The sequence below is a fragment of the Sturnus vulgaris genome, chromosome 3 (genome assembly GCF_052056855.1).
Source record: "Sturnus vulgaris isolate bStuVul1 chromosome 3, bStuVul1.hap1, whole genome shotgun sequence".
NCBI lineage: Eukaryota > Metazoa > Chordata > Aves > Passeriformes > Sturnidae > Sturnus > Sturnus vulgaris.
Window position 1 is genome coordinate 23809456 of NC_142245.1, and position 18900 is coordinate 23828355.

The 18900-nt window shown below is 38.9% G+C and overlaps 1 protein-coding gene across 1 annotated transcript in view; it reads left to right on the forward strand.

Annotated features, from left to right (window-relative positions):
- Positions 1-18900, forward strand: part of KCNH1 (potassium voltage-gated channel subfamily H member 1) — a 173082-nt gene that overhangs the window by 98513 nt on the left and 55669 nt on the right. The window contains exon 10 of the mRNA XM_088161207.1: positions 1632-1828. Within this exon, the coding sequence (XP_088017333.1) occupies positions 1632-1828 (197 nt within the window). The remainder of the gene's footprint in view (positions 1-1631; positions 1829-18900) is intronic.

The following is an 18900-nucleotide window of genomic DNA, read 5'->3' on the forward strand; positions in this document are numbered from 1 at the left end:
AAAGGTGTTTATTGTACTGGGCTGTGGGACTACCACCATGCTTGGTGATATGAAGCTTTTGTACTTGCATTGTCCTATGCAAGAGACTAGAGGTGGAAGAAAGATGATCTTTATGCTGTCTTTGCTTAATTTTGTGAAAAATGTGCTAACAGAACAGGTAGTTTCAGTGTATATGCACATTTAAAATTAAGTCTAAAGTGGCCAGGATCTAAACTGATCCATGCAAGGTGGATAGTTTAAGTCTTCTATGGAAGACTGGGAACACATTAGAGTTAACAACAACTTATTGCAATTCAGGATAGTTTACCAAAAGCTGATAGCTTTTTCTCAGAGAAAAAATTCTTATCATCTAATGGAAGAGATTAGATAAGGGTGGAAGTACAGCTGAAGGGCTGAGATGGGAATTCTGAGTTTGATTTAGAAGTTTTCTTGAGCTCCTTACTTATGATAGTTCTCTTGACTTCATATAGGCTTTCAAAAATTACTGTTTAGGGAAGAAAATCTGAAAGAACCTGGGTGAAGTCAGTAAACTAATATATATTTTGATGCTTTGGATTTAAGAATTGCTACGGGCAAGGTATTGCTTAGAAGACAAGGAACCATTCCTACCACAACTTGATAGATATGAATATATATAGGTATTTCCATGTCATTGGTCTCGAGAGATGGGCAGTGATGATATAGCACAGCAGCAGTTTGGGAGGAAAACACATTTCAAAACGAGAGCAGTGTAGCTTGTCATTATCAAGGTAACAAGTGAATATTCCTTTTTTTGTTAGCATTATGTATTGGAATATAGGGGGGAAAAAAGACCATTTGCTCTTGTAAATGAACTTCTAACTTTCTCCTACACACTGCCTCTTGTTCCCAGCCCGAGCTGGGGTGTAACCAGTGAAATCCTGCCTGGGGGCTGCTCCTCAGGCAGGTTTTGGAGCCCAGAGTGATGCAAATGCCATCCTGGCAGTATTCCACAGCAGAGATTTCACTGGCTGCCCATACAGACATGGGCATGGGAAGGGTGTGAGGCAGTGGATGTTTCCTTCCTTCCAGTGTGAAACAGCTAAACTTTCATGCCTTGTCATTGTTGTGTTACTCTTATTGTACTCTTCTTGGTTTGGACTCTGTTTGGCTGCAGCCTGTGACTGCACTGATGTGTGATACAGGATGATTTTATTGATACAACAGTGGGTAAATGTTAGCCAGATTAAGAAAAATCAACAACACAGCTGTAAGAAACAGATCTTTTATGTGACAGTTAAAAGGAGGAAGGGAAAAAACATTTTCTTTTAATTAATTTCTTTGAGAAGGATCAGAAGAGAACATGAAGCAAGAATGAACCACTTTTCTCAATTTTTAAAGAAAAACATTTATTGATATTTAAAGGAGACTTGTCACATAGAACACTTTTTAATATGATTTCTTCTTATGAAGTTTTGTTAGTCTGTTGTAATTAAGAAAAAGATAATGGAAAAATTTATCAATTAAATATTTCAACGTTGGGGTTTTTTTTCATTTTTCTTCCTGAGTGCAAAAATAGAAGAAACATGACTGTATGAATGAGATGTCTGTTCTTTTATATTTTTGATGGAAATAGTGCTGTTATTGAGAGCAATGCTGTTGGTTTTCTGTAGGCAAAGGAGACGTTTTTGGTGATGTGTTCTGGAAGGAGTCAACTCTGGCCCAGTCCTGTGCTAATGTGAGGGCTCTGACTTACTGTGACCTCCATGTGATTAAAAGGGATGCCTTGCAGAAAGTGCTGGAATTCTACACAGCCTTTTCACACTCCTTCTCCAGAAATCTCATTTTGACCTACAACTTGAGAAAAAGGGTGAGTAGCTGCGATTTTATCATACATCATGTAAATTATCTCACTTTTAAAGACTGTCCGGGTGAAAAAAAGTGAGTGGCTTGGATTCTGGAATTTTTTGTGGACCCCTTTTATAAGATGACTTTTCAGAGCTTGCCTAAGAGACTCTGCTAGCATGTAGAGCCAAAAGGCTATGAGTACACATTTATTATTAGCTTTAGAAGGAGCTAGACTGTGTGTATATAAAAGTATTATACATTTCCAGGAAGTAGACAGGTTCCAGCATATATGAAAACTGTCGTGCACTTGTGATAAACAATGTTCACTACTTAATGCAACTTCACAGTTTGTAAAGCAGCTCAAAATATTTTAGGGGTGTTGCCTGAAATCACAAGGAAAATGACAGGGAAGATATAAAATCTAATATATGGAATAAAAATCAAGTAAACACGATGGAAAAGTAATATGAACATGACATTCTATCAAGAGTTGTTTCTTTTATTATAAATCACATTTTGGAATTACTTGCTTATCTATAATATTTCCATTTTCTTATCCTTGATTTTTTTTTGGCTCTTTTCATTCCTTGCTGTGTGCCATTTCAAGTTATTTTGTCAAATGTAAGTAATCATAATCTAATAGCCCAGTTTAAATCCTCTGAGTAATCTTCAGTGAACAGCCTCTGCAGAAATTTATTAAAACTGTAGTAGGTATAATTCAGATTATATGATTTTATGATGCAAGGTAGAAGACAATAAGATTACATTGAAAAGAAATATATTAGAGAACCTGTATTTGTTTTGTAAGGGTATTTGAGATCAGCTAAAGAAATATGTTAGATGGAGGCTTTTTTTTTCCTAAAAATGGTTCTCCATAGCAATTTCCAGGTGCCAAGTGAGTCCTAGATAATTAGGCATGAAAAATAGAAATTTTTTAATCTTTTAAATCTATTTAGTAACATTACACTTTACAACTAGACATTTTTAAAGATTTTCTTTTCATATATAGAGCTGGCATACTGAAAGTAAAGTAGTGTAATGATATTTTTTATCTGCATACGTTATCAGTATAAAAGAATTCAGCTTTTTAGTGTTGGATGAAAGAAGAATATGTGATCCACACTTTGGTGTAATAAATCAGAGATCTGGTAGAAACTTGATGTGATTAAAATCTTAAGAAGCAAATTTATACTTGGGGATTTCCTCCTAAGATATTTTTATAAGGTACACAGCTTCAATCGTATTAAGAGAGATGTCCTGTTAATAAACAGCTCTTTACCTGGTCTTAGTTAATTTGAGAAATAAAATAAATGAAAGAATTTGATATTGCTATCACCTCAAGAATCAGTATCACTGACTGACTTATTTTATTATTAAGTCCATGGGTAATTTGGTGGGATGCTCTCAGAATATATAACTAACTTTTTTCTTTCTTAAAATATGTAGAAATAGCAATCTTTGAGGCTTAGAAGGACCAACTTTTTCAAAACTCATGGCAATGCTAGCAGAATTCACATAATTTTGGACCTGTTCTGAGTCAAAAAGCCCAACTTTAGAATCAAATACCTACTTCAGAAGTGACACTGTCTCTCCATATTTATTGACATTGCTTTTCCCGGCCCAGGTTACAAAATATTTTTTAACCATAGTGTCACAACTCCCGTGCTGTCAATTTTCTACACAAAATGTTCCTAATAAAAATGTACATCTTATGATAGCAATTTCCATCCAGTTATTCAAATAATTGGATTTTAATTGAGTTGCAGTCAGCAGAAAAGTGGCATTGATTGATAATGGAAGCGAGAGTTTGATGGTTCTAGGTTAACAGACTGTAACACTATTTATTTTATTAAAAGAAGGCTGATTGCAATCAGAATGCAAATGTTAAATAATGTGAATAATATATGCTCTTGGAAATGCGTGGAAGGTACAATACTTCAGAGATTTGAGGTGATGCACGTTAAGAGGCAACTTTTTAGAATTTAGAATTTATTCTGGTTTAAATATCTGCAATTTTTTTTTATAGAAATAGCTCCCCAGCCTGTCGCTTCTAACACTTCTCTGGTCTATTTCTGCAAATGGAATTTTGTAGAATTAAGATGAACTGGTACCTTCTGCTAGTTACATTTGTAATGTATTGCATATCCTTTGGAGTATAAATACCAGAATTACACTTCTCATTTTAATAAACTGTTCCATCTCTGGCTCCAAAAGTGTTCAACTAGTTTGAAATGTAGATACTGTATATTCCTCCCAAATATATTCATACAGATTCCAAATACATGAAAAAGCAGCTTTGGGGATTTTTTTTTTTTTTTCAGAAAGATCTCATATTTTTAGACTTGGTTATTCCTCTGAGGTATCCCCATCTTCAGGGTACCTATGCCTTTAGTTGGTTGTGGTGCCAACTATGCAGAGCTAGGTGCTTTGTACCCAAGTTTCACTCAGCTTTGTGAGCTCTATCTAGCATTGATCCATTTTTTTTACCATATTCACATATTCCTTGGGTGCTGGGTCTCCTCTAGTGATCCCTGGTGGAGTTGGGGCTCCCTGCTGATGGCTGTGACAGAACAGACAGAGTGGTCAATTGGTCTTGAGCTAAGCTAAACCTAGAGCTGGATTTAGGCAAATTAAAAGGCAACATTCCTTGTGCTGCTCTTCCTGCTTGCCTTGAATGTGGTTTGAGCTGAGCTGGGAGGGCAGGACAGTCCTGGTCCCTTATCCCCTTTATGCCTTCCCTAGAACAGACCTGCAGATACAAAATGTGAGACTTAAAGACTTTGTGGCCAAGGGAAAAGTTTCCAGTGTGCCTGGCATGTCATTATTGTCCCTGTCTGTGAAAGCAGTTTCCTTTCACTCACTTTCTCAACAAATGCCAGTGAAATATCCTCTTTTCTGAAAGTGTCAGCTTGCTGTCAGGTCACTCCCTGAGCAGTTTCCTCAAGTGACTAAAATCCCTCCTGAAGTTATTAGCTGTCTAGTTACCTCAGAGTGGAGCTCAGACTTAGAAAACTTTTTATTTTTCCTACAGGAAAAGAGAAAGCAGACCTTTAATTAACTCCTTCTGCTGCCACTCACTGAAATTTTCATCTAAGTGGGAACAGGGGGATAATCATCTGCTGCATCTCTCTTTCCACTATCCTAAGAAACTGAAACTGCAATCTGTGCCTGCAGGTGCCATGTCTTGGACTTGAAGACTTTGCAGCTGAAAGGAAGCTGACAGAGGTTTTTCAGAGCAATACTTGCTGTAACAATGTTCTGAAATTAAAGCAGGTTAACTTGATGTTTCTCTCCATTTTTGGAATCTTTGAGAGGAACCAGAGTGTAGACACTTAGGGTGTTGTGGGAAAATCAAGTGACAAACTCACTCTCATGAAGGATATACTGTACAAAATAAATACTGCAGGTGGGGAGGGCAGCAGGATTCACAGGCTGGGTGGAGCACGTCTGGTTTTTCCCACCAAATATTGAAACATTTCTGGGTTTCCAAATTGGACATCATAGCTCCAGGTTGGTAGAAGCACAAGAAGAGAAAAGCTTGCTTCTGTCAAGCTACCTGTCATTGTCTTTGGCTTGTGATGGGCTGCAAGTTTGCTGTCGTTAAGAATGGGAAAGGCTTTTGGCAAATGTTCTGGCTTTGGCACTTGCTTCTTTCCATGTGTACGAGCTTTGTGACCAATATGAACTTCCACTGGGTTGTAGCACCCTGTATTTGCTCATTTCATTCTGCTGCAGCCATAAATGATGTTATAGCTCAAATGTCTGCTCACACTACATAAAAGGGAGAATTCTTATACATAATTTATTAAGCTGAGATTTCTCTAGTAAGCCATTTTAGCCTGGATAGAGATTAAATGACTAATTCTGATTACTTTAGAGTGTCATGATAGAAAGCACAAGTAGCTTTGCCAGAAGCTGAAATTTGTGTCCTGATATGAAAGAAGGAAGGCAGTAGGATCTAGGTACGTTACCAGGATTTTGTTGGAGTGAAAGAAGTGGCAAAGAATGTTCTGCATTTTTAAAATCAAACATGATTTAGTGAGTTAGAGCCAGAGCTCCTAGTCAGAGCATACTTGAGAGAGCAGGGATTGTAACAGAATAGTCTCTCCTTGGCAGTGTAAGATTACTTGCTTTTGTACATGTAGTGGTGTGGTTATTCTATGGTATTCCAACTGTGCCAGTGGACAGGACTCCCAGCATCTCTTTCAAAAAGCAATTTTAAAATGTAATTGTGCTTTCCTCTTCAGCATTAGCTTAATCTTTCTTCTTTTGATAGTGTAAGCTCTAGCAAGAGAGAGAACCTCTCTCAAAACATTCATTTCAGCCTGGAGTGCCTCAAGCCCTCATTTTAAATCTCGGGGGGTGTTGGCAGCAGTTTGCTTTCAGAGGGGCAGTCCATGGCCTTATATTCTGCTTTTCCATTTAACAAGTTTTAAAATTCTTTTTCATGGTAAAGGTTCAAAATGGTATCCCAGAATTCTTTCTGGTACACAGAAGTCAGACTTGCTGTAAGGTTTCAACAAAGCTTTCTTACACTGAGAAGAGAAAGGTTTTAATTTTAGAGAATTGTCCCATTTGATAATGGATTTCATAATGGTCAAACTGACAGCCTGCTTCTTTCTCCTGTGTTTGTACTCACCAAAACAATCCCACACGTCCTGTGGGAAGAGGTTTGACTGGCATGCATCTTCCAGCACTGAAAATCGAGGATATTGGACATAACTGAGATATCTGGAAGGGCCTGTGGTTTGGGAATTATGCCAAATTCCCAAGGAAGCAAAGTTGTCAATTTCCAAAAAAACCTGCCCAAATGTAAATAAACAGTTAAGCACTGTGTTCTTTCCCATGCTGCTTTTTAAAAGTTGCTCAGGGTGTCAGATGCTCTTGTATTCACAGTTTCTCTATGTCAACCTAAACAAAAGGTATTTTATTCTGTTCCATCACTGGTAGATTCCATATTGCAATTTTGCATCTATTATCTGGCCTTGAACATTTCAACTTCTGTCTGTCTCTAACAAAGAACTATTTAGCTAGCCCACAGATTTTTTGGCCAGATAGACTTTAAACTCTGTACTGTAAGTGCTCTGAGGCATTGTGTGCCATAAAGTTTGCACATCTTCTGTGGATAATTTTAGTGCTATGAGGTTGAAACTTCATGCTCTCGGGAGGATTCACCCTTGGATTTCTTCCTTCTCCTCCTCTGTAGTTGGTTGGACCCCTCCAGGTTAATGCTTTAGCATTAACACCCACCCTTAGAGAATATTTGATGAACTACAAGCCTTTAACATTCATACACCTACTGGGATTTTTGACATATGTGATTGTGTTCGAGCCAAAGTAACTCCATTATCGATTTTCCACAAGTTCCAAATTCTAAACTTATTTCTGTTCTATTTAATGCTTGTGGCCTGGAGCCCTGTAGAGAGGAAAATTTGGCCACAAACAAATAGCTTGCATGGTGGGGATGTGTGTGTACAATAGAAAACATAATTAACTGGGAAGTTCTGAAGCACTGTGGTGGGTTGACCTTGGCTGTTTACCAGGTGCCCACCAAGCCTCTCCATCACTTCCTGCTTCTCAACAGGACAGAGAGAGAAAAATAAGATGAAAAGCTTGTGAGTTAAGGACGAGGAGATCACTTAGCAATCGCCATCATGGGCAAAACACACTTGACTGAAGGAAATTAATTTAATTTATTACCAGTTAATTAGAGTGGAATAACAACACATAAGGTAAAATATCTAAAAAAACACTTTCTGCCCATTCCTTCCCTTCTTCCCAGGCAAAAATTCCCTCCCAAATCTTCTGTGTCCTTCCCCTAAGCAGTACAGGGATATGGGGAACGGGGGTTATGGACACTTCATGACACTTGTTCTCTGCCATTCTTTTCTCTTCACACTCTTCCCCTGCTCCAGCATTAGGTCCCTCTCATGGGAGACAGTCCCTCACAAACATATCCAATGTGAGTCCTTCCCACAGGCAGCAGTTGTTCAGGAACTGCCCCAGTGCAGGTCCTTTCCATGGGGAGCAGTTCTGCAGGAACAGACTGCTCCAGCACTCAGCATTTCCCTTGGGGAGCCACAGATCCTGGCCAGATCATCTTCTGCTCCCCAGGTCCTCTCAGTGACCTGCAGGTGGGTGGATATCTGCTCTGCTCCACCATGGGCTTCCATGAGCTGGAGGGGATAACCTGCAGCTCCACGGTCTCCACCATGGTCATCAGCCTGGGCTGCAGGAAATTCTCTGCTCCAGCCCCTGCAGTTCCTCCCCCTCCTCCTTCTCTGACCATGGTGTCTGCAGATATTCCACTTATTCTCACCTCTCTCTCTCAGCTGCTGTGGTGCAGTGCTTTTTACTCTTCCCTAAAAATGTCACCATGGAGGTGCTGCTGACATTGCTGATGGGCTCAACTCTCGCCTGTGCTGGTCTGCCTTGGAGCAAACCCCATCCTGCTCTGTCCTGCATGGGGACACGTCCTGGTGCCTTCTCACAGAAGCCTGTCTGCTATCAAAGCCTTGCCACATAAACCCAAAACAGACAACAAAACTGTTCTCTTGCTGTTACTCACTACGTGGTATGTTGTCATGTAAATTTTAGCTTAGATAAAGCTCTGTGGATAAGTAGCAAAATGCTTCTTTAGAATGCTCTTAAATGACTAATCCCTTCTAAACTGATTTAATGAATTCATCACATGTTTGAGATGCCTTCTGCTGCTTTGAATAATGAGCAATTTTCATACATTTCGGTGCTGTAGTATAATGTCTGTACAGTTGTTATGAAGAAGTAACTTAGTATGCCATACAAAGCAAGCTGTGTGTTTCTTCACAGAAATATTAAGTTGTTGAAGTTCTGATAGGCCATTCACTAGCAAATCCCATTAAAAGTAATGCAGTCATCAATAGGTATTAATAATCATCAATAAAATCTATGGAAGAGCTGGTGTGAGTGAAACTCAAATTCCAATTCACCTTAAAATGGAAGAATACGATTTTTTCATGAAGCTGGTACTAAAATCATGACTGCCTTGAAGTATCTTCAGTGAGAGAATATTTCCTATTCTGTTGTAGATTTATAGGGTTTTCCATGCTGGTCACTAAATTCTTAACTATCATTTGCATTCTGATCACTGAATTAGGAATTAAATGTATGCAGACTAAATTTGCAAACCCAGAATTCTGGCTATTTCACAATATGTTTTTTAAGTATAGAAAATTATGTCATTGTTATGTCAATAAAGACATTTTAATTCTATGTCAGTACTTGGAAGAAAAATGCAGTAAACTGAATGAGTTCTGGTCAATCAGAAATTGGGGTTAAGCACTTCATTCATCAGAATGAAATCCAAAAACTGAATTGATGCTTTGTTTGTTTTTATCACATTTTGAGGAGACCTGCTTGAATTGTTTTTGAAAGGTTTTCTTTTCTCAGTCAAAAAATACTCGGTAAAAGTATACTTTATATTTAAATATAAAATAAACAATTCTGACTTTTTTGAGATCTGTAGAGTGTTCATAAAATCTTTCCATATATGGGAAAGCTGTTCTGAGCAGATGAAAAATGCACTTAACAAGGCTGATGGTGAATTAAAATAAAATTTGTTTTCATACTCTTTTAATCCTTAAAAAAAGACACATTTGGCTTTTGTGAAACTATTTTCAGATGAGTAATGGAAAGTTGATATTAAAAAAAGGTTTTGTCTCATTTTAACATGCACAACCACCCACACCAACTTGTTTATCCCAACAGAAGAAAATGCATTGCTTTGATTTTTACCCTCCTCCACCCACGTAGACTAAAGCATAGAAACAATTTTAATACAGAGAAAGGTTATTCAAAGTGGATGAGGATTCCCCAGAATAGCTCCCCCAAGCCTTTTTAAAACAGAAAATGCATTTCCTAGGAACTGAGGAAGTTCTAAACGTTGGCCCACCACCAGGGACACAAGACAATCCAAAAGTCAGTATAGCTGCTCTTGCACAGTCTGGGAATCTGGTCTTCCTTGTGAAAACAGTGAAATTACTGCTAGTATTTTTACAGAAGGAAGGATTAATCCCAGATTTAAACTCATGCTTTTTCTTGCTGATGTGTTGATTTAGAGAAATAGAAGTGTAATGTGTGGAGTGTGTCTGCGTGGTGTGCTCAGTATGAGCGTGGCACTCCACCACCTGCTCACAGCCAAGTGTGAAGAGGTGCCTTAGTCCAATCCTCCACCAAGCTTGCAGAGAGGGGACATTCCAGGGGAATTCAAAGAATTCCTACCCTTTCTCCAAAGCAGTCTTCTGCTTACCATGACTGAGTGGCTAGAGTTTGAAATTTTTCTGTATTTCTCATTTAAAAAGTAAGGTATGGGGTTTTTTTTGGTGCCTGCCATCTCTGCCTGTCTGTGTGTGTGTGTGTGTGTGTGTGTATGTACAGTGACAGACTTACTGCTGAAGCTTCCAAGTAATTCCAATGTCACACACTCTTTCTAATATATTCATGCTGCTACCCAGGTTTTTTTAGAACGTGTATGCCACATTCTATCATGTATTATAGTTGCACTAATTATGTCAATGCCATGGTAGCCTCTGTGGTCTGGTGGTTTTATGTTTTGGTCTAAGCTGGTGCTCACTGTGAAGCACTACTGACCAAGCAAAAGACAGAACAGTGACTTGATACCCTCTTGTATTATTTTTTTCTAAAAACGACCTTTTTGGTCTGGGAAGCAGCTGGGTCCAGCACAAACTTATTAAAAGAAAATGATTTCCTGGCATAACAGCTTTGACTTCTGGCCTTCTCTAGGGTCAGTAAGGGCTGAACTCATATGACTGCACATCCAAACACAACCTGTTCAAGGTGCTCCATGAAGGAGAGAAAATGCAGATAACTGTGCACTATGAAAGCTGACCAACCTACATCCTTGAACAAACAAACTTTATAATCTAAGTGATCCAATCGATCCTGTTTTGGCACTGCAATGAAAGCTGAAATAACTGCCCCCATGGGAAAACAAATTAAAAAAAAAAGTAGAAGAAGCTAAGTTCTGGAGGTTGCAGCTAGTGTTGTGTAGACACTTTGTGATCCTGGCTCCAGACCAAACTCTTCCTCCAGGTCCTCTATTCTCTTGCTGACATGTTGAGACTTTTATCACAACTACGAGCTCTTGGACAGCGAGACCAAGGAGGTCCTTTCCCTCTCTGTGTGCCTCAGCCAGGTGTCCATAGTTCCTCTGAGGGCTCTATTTGCTGTGCCACATGATGGGCATAAAAGAAGTAATTCACCTTAAATGCAACAAATCCTGTTAAGATTCTGTGTGAACCAAAGCAGTTTCCCAGCTTGATCTGAGGAAAGATAAACCTCTTCAAGCAAACACTGAGAGGTAAAACTAACCTATGTGTGTAGACAGTTGATGTTTTTCTTAGATCCATCCTTGAGAATCCTTTTAGTTGCCTCTGACTGAGCACCTTGCCAGGGGAGAATAGTGTGCCACATTCTTTAGTCTCAGGCTTTTTGTGAGAAGTCAGGCAGGTAAGTCAGTGTCTGATGTGAACCTGCTCTGCAGGCTGCTGCCCATGCCAGAGTGACATTGGAGTGTTTGAGTGCTGCATGTGAAGTGGGGTAACGAGCTGTGGCCTTGTGAGAGTTTCTGGATTTGAAATCCAGCACGCTTTGCCATCATGGGAATGAACCAATTACAAACAAAACTTGATGGGGCACCTCGCCAGTCATCTGCTATAACTGCAGCTACCAACTGTTCCTTCAGCTAAAATCAGGTGTTAAGGAGTGTGTTGGGCTGTGGCTCAAGTATAAGAACTTACTTTGAGAAATGCACTGAGAGTAGGATCACAAATCATCCCCTCTCATTTGGTATTAATTTTGTGGCCAGCAGCTGGGATTTTGTTCAAACTGTGTACGATTCCTTCCTCAAAATTCCACTTCCTTCCACTTTGTTATGTGCTATGTCAAACACCTGTTTGAATTCAGATTTTCAAACAGAAATGTGATACCTGACACTGATGTAGAATGTAAAATCCCTATACAAGTGACTTTACTAAGTGTTTTTTGAGTAATTTTTTCTAAATTAGCAGACTGCTGAGGGGTCTTAGCTCTGCTTGAAAATACTAATATTCTCCTTCTTTTAATGGCTTTTTTTTGTTCCCATTAGTTTTCTCTTTTGCTTTTTGAATTACAAAATGAACTTCAGCATCTTGTGTGTTTGTATATGTGTATATATAAAAATATAAAGACACACACACATATATAGATATATATATTTATACAGTGTGTTCAGTAATACCTCCCTCAACTGGAGCAGGAGTAGCAGTGGTAGGCTACTCTGAGTATACTCAGTGTACCAAATGCTGTCCTTATAGGGCTTGGAATGGGAATTTCACTATCCACAAACAGCCATGCAGCTGGACATGAAGGGATCATAATTAACTACAGGTCCAAACCCATTGTGTCTCTATGCAGCTGTGAGGCTGCATAATGTTTTCACCAGATTTTTATCAGGAGCTAAGTCTGCTAATCCCATTTTTAATTAGTACAGCAGTATGAATGTGAAAACTCAATGCCCAATTAAAGAAGTGTTTGGACTTTAATACTTTGTGCTTTTACTACTTTATACCTTTGTAGTTATTTTTGTTGCCATCTCCTGGGGTCTTTTCCAAACACAGAAAGCAAACGCTCCACACGTGCACTGTTCCAAGTCTTTGTGACTTGGCAAACCACATGTACAACATTTCCCCAGCATTCCCCAACCTGGCTTTGCCTTGCAATTCATCTAAACATTGTTCCTCCATCTTAAAATTTCAGAGGATGTGCTTCCACCGTTCTGACATGCTTCATGGTTGGTCATTTCTCTCATATGCTCTGTAATAAACATGCTACACAACAAAATTTTTTCATTATTCATTTACACAGCTGACATCAGAGAATCCAAGAAAATTTCTGCCACAATAATTTTGTAATACATTAGATGATTTACTTTTGTAAGCAGTGTCTTTGTGTGAAAATACAGAATTATGTTCCTCTTTTGGAACCTTCTTTTTTACTTTGACTCTTAAAAAAACCCACTAAAAACCAAACTCAAACAAAATACTTTAAAAGAACTAACTTTATACCCAGGTTGACTGGAATAGATACATCTGTGTCTCCCATCCTCAAGGTTGATGCCTGGATTTAGTATAAAATTTAAATGTCATGTAAATTCCAGCATTCTTTGTAGTGCAGCAGAAGTGAGGCACGTTGCAGTCTTCCTCTAAGTAGGGAGACGTGCAATTTGTTGTTTTTCAAGGTTTCACTCTTGCTTCACAGTAACTGCAAAGATGTTATTTATGGCCAGCTATTATCTTGATTAATGAAAACAAAATTGCTGTTGATTTCCATCACATACTTGATCAGATGGTTGGCTAGAGTGGAAATATGAGGATGCTGTAACCTTTGGTCATGCTAAGATGCAAGGCAATAATAGAGGAAGGAAATAGTATTAGCTCTAACAAATGGATATTGGCTTTGCCATTAGAAATTTGATGTAGTCTAGAAATATTAATCTTTGGTTTTCCTTGCCTGCATTTTTCAAATTGCTCAAGCAGCAAGTCTTGTAAAAGTTGCAGTGGCTTACATGTTCTCAGTAATTATCCTGTACCCTTTCTGAAAGAGGAGATTCACATTTAGTCCAATGCCAAATTCATGGGAGCGAGTGGAAGAAGAAATAATGAAAAGCTTTTATTTGGAATGTCATTTGGGATCAGTTACATCCTGTAACATAAAAGCATTACAGTGGTCTTTTTCAGCAACCTTGAAAATGGTCATTTGTGTTTGACAATCGAAATACTTCATAAGTGACCTCCAGCATTCATACCCAAACCATTCTGTAACACAGATGCAGCCATGAAGGGAGTCTGGACTTGTGGCTTCTGGTTTGTAATATATTCCCAAAATTTCTAAAAGCTTGTCTAAACTTGCAGTTGCTCTGTTATTTTTATGTGCAGCATATTTGTTAGTTATATGAAGGCATAACTTCAAAAACACGGGGGGTGTTTCTTGGTATGCTCTCTGAGAATCTCCCATTAAATATTGCATGTTGCTTGTTTCACCACGTTTTCCAATCAGTAGGATTTTCCAAACCCCATCATGCTCTTCAGAGAGCTGTTCAGAAAAGCATGCTTCATAGAATTATAAGGCCCCTACCAAATTAGCTTTAATAATATTTATTATTAATAATTTTATTGCATGTTGGAATTTTTTTACTGGACATTTTAAGGTATACAGATGGAGTACTTCATCCAAAGTGCTTATATGGGGTGTGAAGATGCAACAGTAAAAATGATAATAATAATGATAAGCTAAGCAAATTACCTTTGTAATGTAAAGGAAGCTAACGTTAGTAATTATTTTATGGTAGCTACAAATATTTACTAGCATTACTAACTAAATAATTACTGACTTAATGGATAAGCATGGATATTGCTGGATCCATTACTCTTTAGGTCCCACATGCTTAGCTTAGGACATACTAATCATGATTGCATTAGGAAGCTTCTCATTTTATTTTTTCTTTAGGTTATTGATATGGCAACTTGCATTAATTGCAGAAAAAGAGTAACACTTTAATGGCACAATATTAATTGTTTAAGATTGTTTTGTGATATATTCTTTGTTTCCTATTAAAAAGCTTCAATTGCCTTCAGACATCCTAAGTGATTTAGAGAAACAGACAAATGATTTAATTTTGATTTTGCTTTATACTCCAATGAAGCAAACAACAGATTTGGAACAAGCTGCTTGCTAGACATTGGAAATTAAACTGCTCTTTTTATTGGGCACTGGTAGAGTGTCTCTGCTTTTTCTGATGGCAGACAAGCATGAAATACATTGACTCATGCTTGTTAGGGTGCCATCAAGCTCCTTTTATTTCCTTGATTATGATTCTAGTGCTGCCACCCAGACAGGAGCTCCCATTTGATTTCCCTTGAAACCTGTGCTTTCCAGAGAACATCTCCCCTCTACAACCTGGCGTGAGTTACAGCGTAAGGGACTGAGTTACAGGGCTCCACAAAGCTTGTAATTTAAAGTCTGTAACCTAATGCAGAACACCAAAGCTTTTTCTTACCCCTTTAGGTGGGGATCTGCATGCCTGTAGCATTAGGTGAGACTGGAGCAGGGGCTGTGCAAAACAACAATAGCATTATTTTATTTACTATTTTAACTGATCAACCTGTTTTGATGAAGTCATTGTTGAAACCAAGGTTTTGATGACTGAGTGTGATACTGTGAAGCACTCTTGTTCATTTTTTTCTTGGCTAAGTCTTCTCAGAGCTGGAAGGCAGCAGTCAGCAGCTTTTTGAAAGATGGGTGGGAGCTTTGGGTGAGCGAACCACTCACCCAAGTGCCTTGAGCAATCATGAGTGCTTCTTATCTGGCTTGCTTAATGCAATCCAAGATTAAACGTTTAAAGGCAGGTTTCTTGCTTGCATGACGCTTTTTCAGGCTCTAAAAGTGCTATAAATAACCTGTTTTCACCTGATTAGGTTAAATTCTTGTACTGCTAAAATATTTGCACTTTTTTTTCTCCTCCTTTTTTCTCCTTCTTTTTCTAGTTCTGTTTATGAACAGAAGTTTTTCTAGTTCAGGTTTATGAAGGCTCTCACTGCCTTTATCACTGTGTTATCCCAGTGTCTTTTGGTGAAGCACAAAGCAAACCCACAAACTACCATCTGAACATCTGCCTTAGGTAGTTTATTCTTTGCCACCTCTTTTCCTTGGAGAACTAAATGTGTATTCAGTATCCTGGTTTACTTTGGTCAGAATTTTTAGTACATGTATATCAAAGAAGGTGGAGTGTATGCACCAAGAACAGCATATGGTAATAGCTTCTTAAATGCAAGGTGAAGTAATTATACCTAATTACACTTTCTTGATGAGATGCATCTTGTGGGCAGTATGGTTATTTTCCCTTGGAGTGATGGGCTAAAGAGTTGTTCACTGGAATTACTTCTGTCTTTTAAAAGACTATATCTCCTCTCTTAAGCATTTCAAGAGAGTTACAAATATGACTGTGTAAAAAATCAGCAGACACTGTGGCAATCCAATGGATTTCCTTTTTTTTTTCTTTTATTTTAAGAAAAGCATACAATAGAAAATATTTCAATCTTGGTGTTCCATAGGGCATTTTATTTGGAATTTCTCTTGATTTTACAAAATTTCAGTGACTGTTAAATCTAACTTCCGTTCTTCATACCAGTGCTACTGAAGAAAAAAGTGTGTTCCCTCACATGAGAATTTTAATTATTGGATGGTCTATTCAGCTGCTGGTGAGAAAAGAAAACTATTGTTTGTTTCAAAGTTGCACAGGGTTTGAAGGTCCAGTTGCCACAGTTGATGTATTTTGGTAATGAACTGAGAGCACTGCCTAGATCTCTCGGGCTTTTTTAACTGATGTTCTTACAGCTTCTCTCTTTTTTGCTCTGACTCACATCTTGGATGCTGTATTGTGTAACCTGCCAGCCAATTGCCTGCTACGAAAAATTTAGCTGCAGGGATTATTATTAAGTATGTCTAATAATTTTCATATTCTAGTGATCTATTTTTGGATCATTATGCAACCCACCACTCAGTGGGACTAGGCAGAAAGGGTAGGGCAGGGCTGGATGCTGATAAACAGAAACCACTTGGTGTGCTCAGCCAGGCAGTGGGGATCCTCTGAGCACACGGGGTCTGGTTAAAGCTGTCTTGCTTTGTAGAAAGTTGTCATATTCTCCCCCCAAAAATAAAGCCAGCTGCCAGCAGCTGCTCCATAGCTGTTGATAGGGCCCTTCTGCTCTCAGGTAGACATGACCCTAAAACATAAACCACATGTATTTACGTTTTTGTGTGTAGTAGGGAAGGATTTCAGAGCAATTCAAAACAGTGTCAATACATGCTGGAAACTGCATAGTAAATCACCATATGTTCCAGAGGAAATGCCAAACAAAGTCATGATTGCTTTATGTGTGCACAGCTGACTGGCAAGCATTAAGGCAGACTCATGATGGGGAATGCCATCATATGCTTTTCTTCTCTGTGCTATATCAGAGCATGATTAGAGCCCATCTGCTTCCCTTGGTGCTGGGAAAGGATAGGAAAACACTCAGCCTGAAGTTTTGCTGCTGGAGCATTCGCACCAGGAAAAAAAAAGAAGCTAAACCCAAGGAGCTCTCCTAGATGTGTTTGTTCTCAATTTCCTTTCAAGTAGAAAAATTTTAAAAATTATTTTAAATTCTCTTGCTTCTGCAACTCGTACTGCTCTGGCTTTATGTTGGTGTTGTGACAGCCTCATGTTTTCTAGCTGCAGTTCTCAGAGCAGGCATGTCTGGGAGCAAACCTGAGCCGTGTGTGCAGGTTGGGCTGGCTGATACAGCTGGGGAGGGGGCAGCAAGCATCTCTGTTCTTTTAACCTGTGCCAGCTCGGAGTGTTGAATGCCTCACTAAAGCCCTAAGTGCAGGTGTAAGAGCTGTGGTATTTGCTGACATGTTTGGCAATCTGCTTGCGTTCTTTCCCAACCCTTTAAGGATACTTGAGATATCTGATAGAAAGTCATAGAAATGACTAATGACTTTTTTTTTTCCCCCTTTAATTTTAATTAAAGCCGATTTATTTTAAGTGCAGTAATTTAGCGTTCTCCAAACTCTGTGACACCTCTGTGGCCTGGAGTTTCTGTGCACTGATAGCATTGCCTGCTGTGACACCTACTGGCCGAGCTGGGCAGGGAGAAGCCTCCGGGCTCTTCCTCCATCCTCTCCCCAGTGCCAATTCCATCTCTAATGAGCTGGGCTCTTGTGCAAGCACAGCAGTGCTGGTGTCTCTTGGAACGACTTCTTTTAAATCTCCTTTAATACATGTCCCGATACTTTGTGCATTAAGAAAGCTAGAAAATCACTTTTCTTTTTGCTTATAGCTCCTGTCCTTTCCATCCCTAGCAGCTCTTTAATCTTCACCCTCTTCGTTTCATCTGTCTTATCTTCACTCAAGTTTCTTTTTTATCATCTCTTAATAGTATTGGGAACTGCAGGAAGTCACTTTGAAGCCTACTCTGAATTGCCTTCCTGTGCTAGAACAGTTCTTCTTCATTAGCTGTGATCATTTCTTCAGTGTTTGAGACCTATTATCATTCTTATTGACCTGTTAAGCATTCCACTTTTCTGGGAAAGGTAAGGAGCCATTTGTGCAATTCCTTCTATGAAATCTCATACCTGAGGAGCTTTTGTGAGTATTGAGAAAAATGGAGTTCTTCTGTATATATAAAAATAAAGATCTTAGTAATTCACAATAAAAACAGCTTTGCATCTCCACTGAACAATGACGAATGGATTACATTTCAGGACTGTAGGGAGATTTTCTGTATTCTTTTTCAAAGGGATAGTTTTTCTGCACTCCAGCAGTGCTGTAATCTTCTGAAAATGCATTCTCTTCTGTGTGATTGTGGAACATACCATCAATGCAAAAAGTTACACAGATGCCTTCCAGGTTGAGTAGTTCCAAATAATTCAAAATCGCATGAGGTGACTGGATTGAATCTGGTAGATCTCAGTGGCTGATAGCAAGGAATCCCTGCTGTATCCTCCTCCCTGTTTCTGGTGCATGTTTCTGACACTTCTTTTGTGTCTGGCAACTCCAGCACTCTTCAGACCCTGCCTGCAGCCACCTTCAGTTCATGGACATGGCAGAAAGAGAGGGGATGGGTCAGGGGAATTCCAGTCTGATGAGCACCATTGGGTATGAGCAAGGGACAAGAGGTGAACATTGAACACAGGACTTTGTGTTTTCCTCTAGAACTGAAATGCTTTTAACATACCCCTGGAAGTTATGGAGCTGGGGAGAAAATGGGAAACTGAGCAAGGTTTTACATTCCTTAAGAATTCAGTAAGAAGTTGAGGTTTTTTGTGTTTTTATCAAAAAAGATAATGGTATTGAGGATTTGCATTGGTGGTCTACAAGAATTAGAAATTGTGTCAGTCTATAGTCTAATTAAGAATGAATTGAGATGAGTTAACAAGCTCAGCATCAAAGAGGAAGGGACAAAATCTCTGTCAGACCGCTGAGATGGTCAAAGTAGTGTTGCTCACAGACTCCTC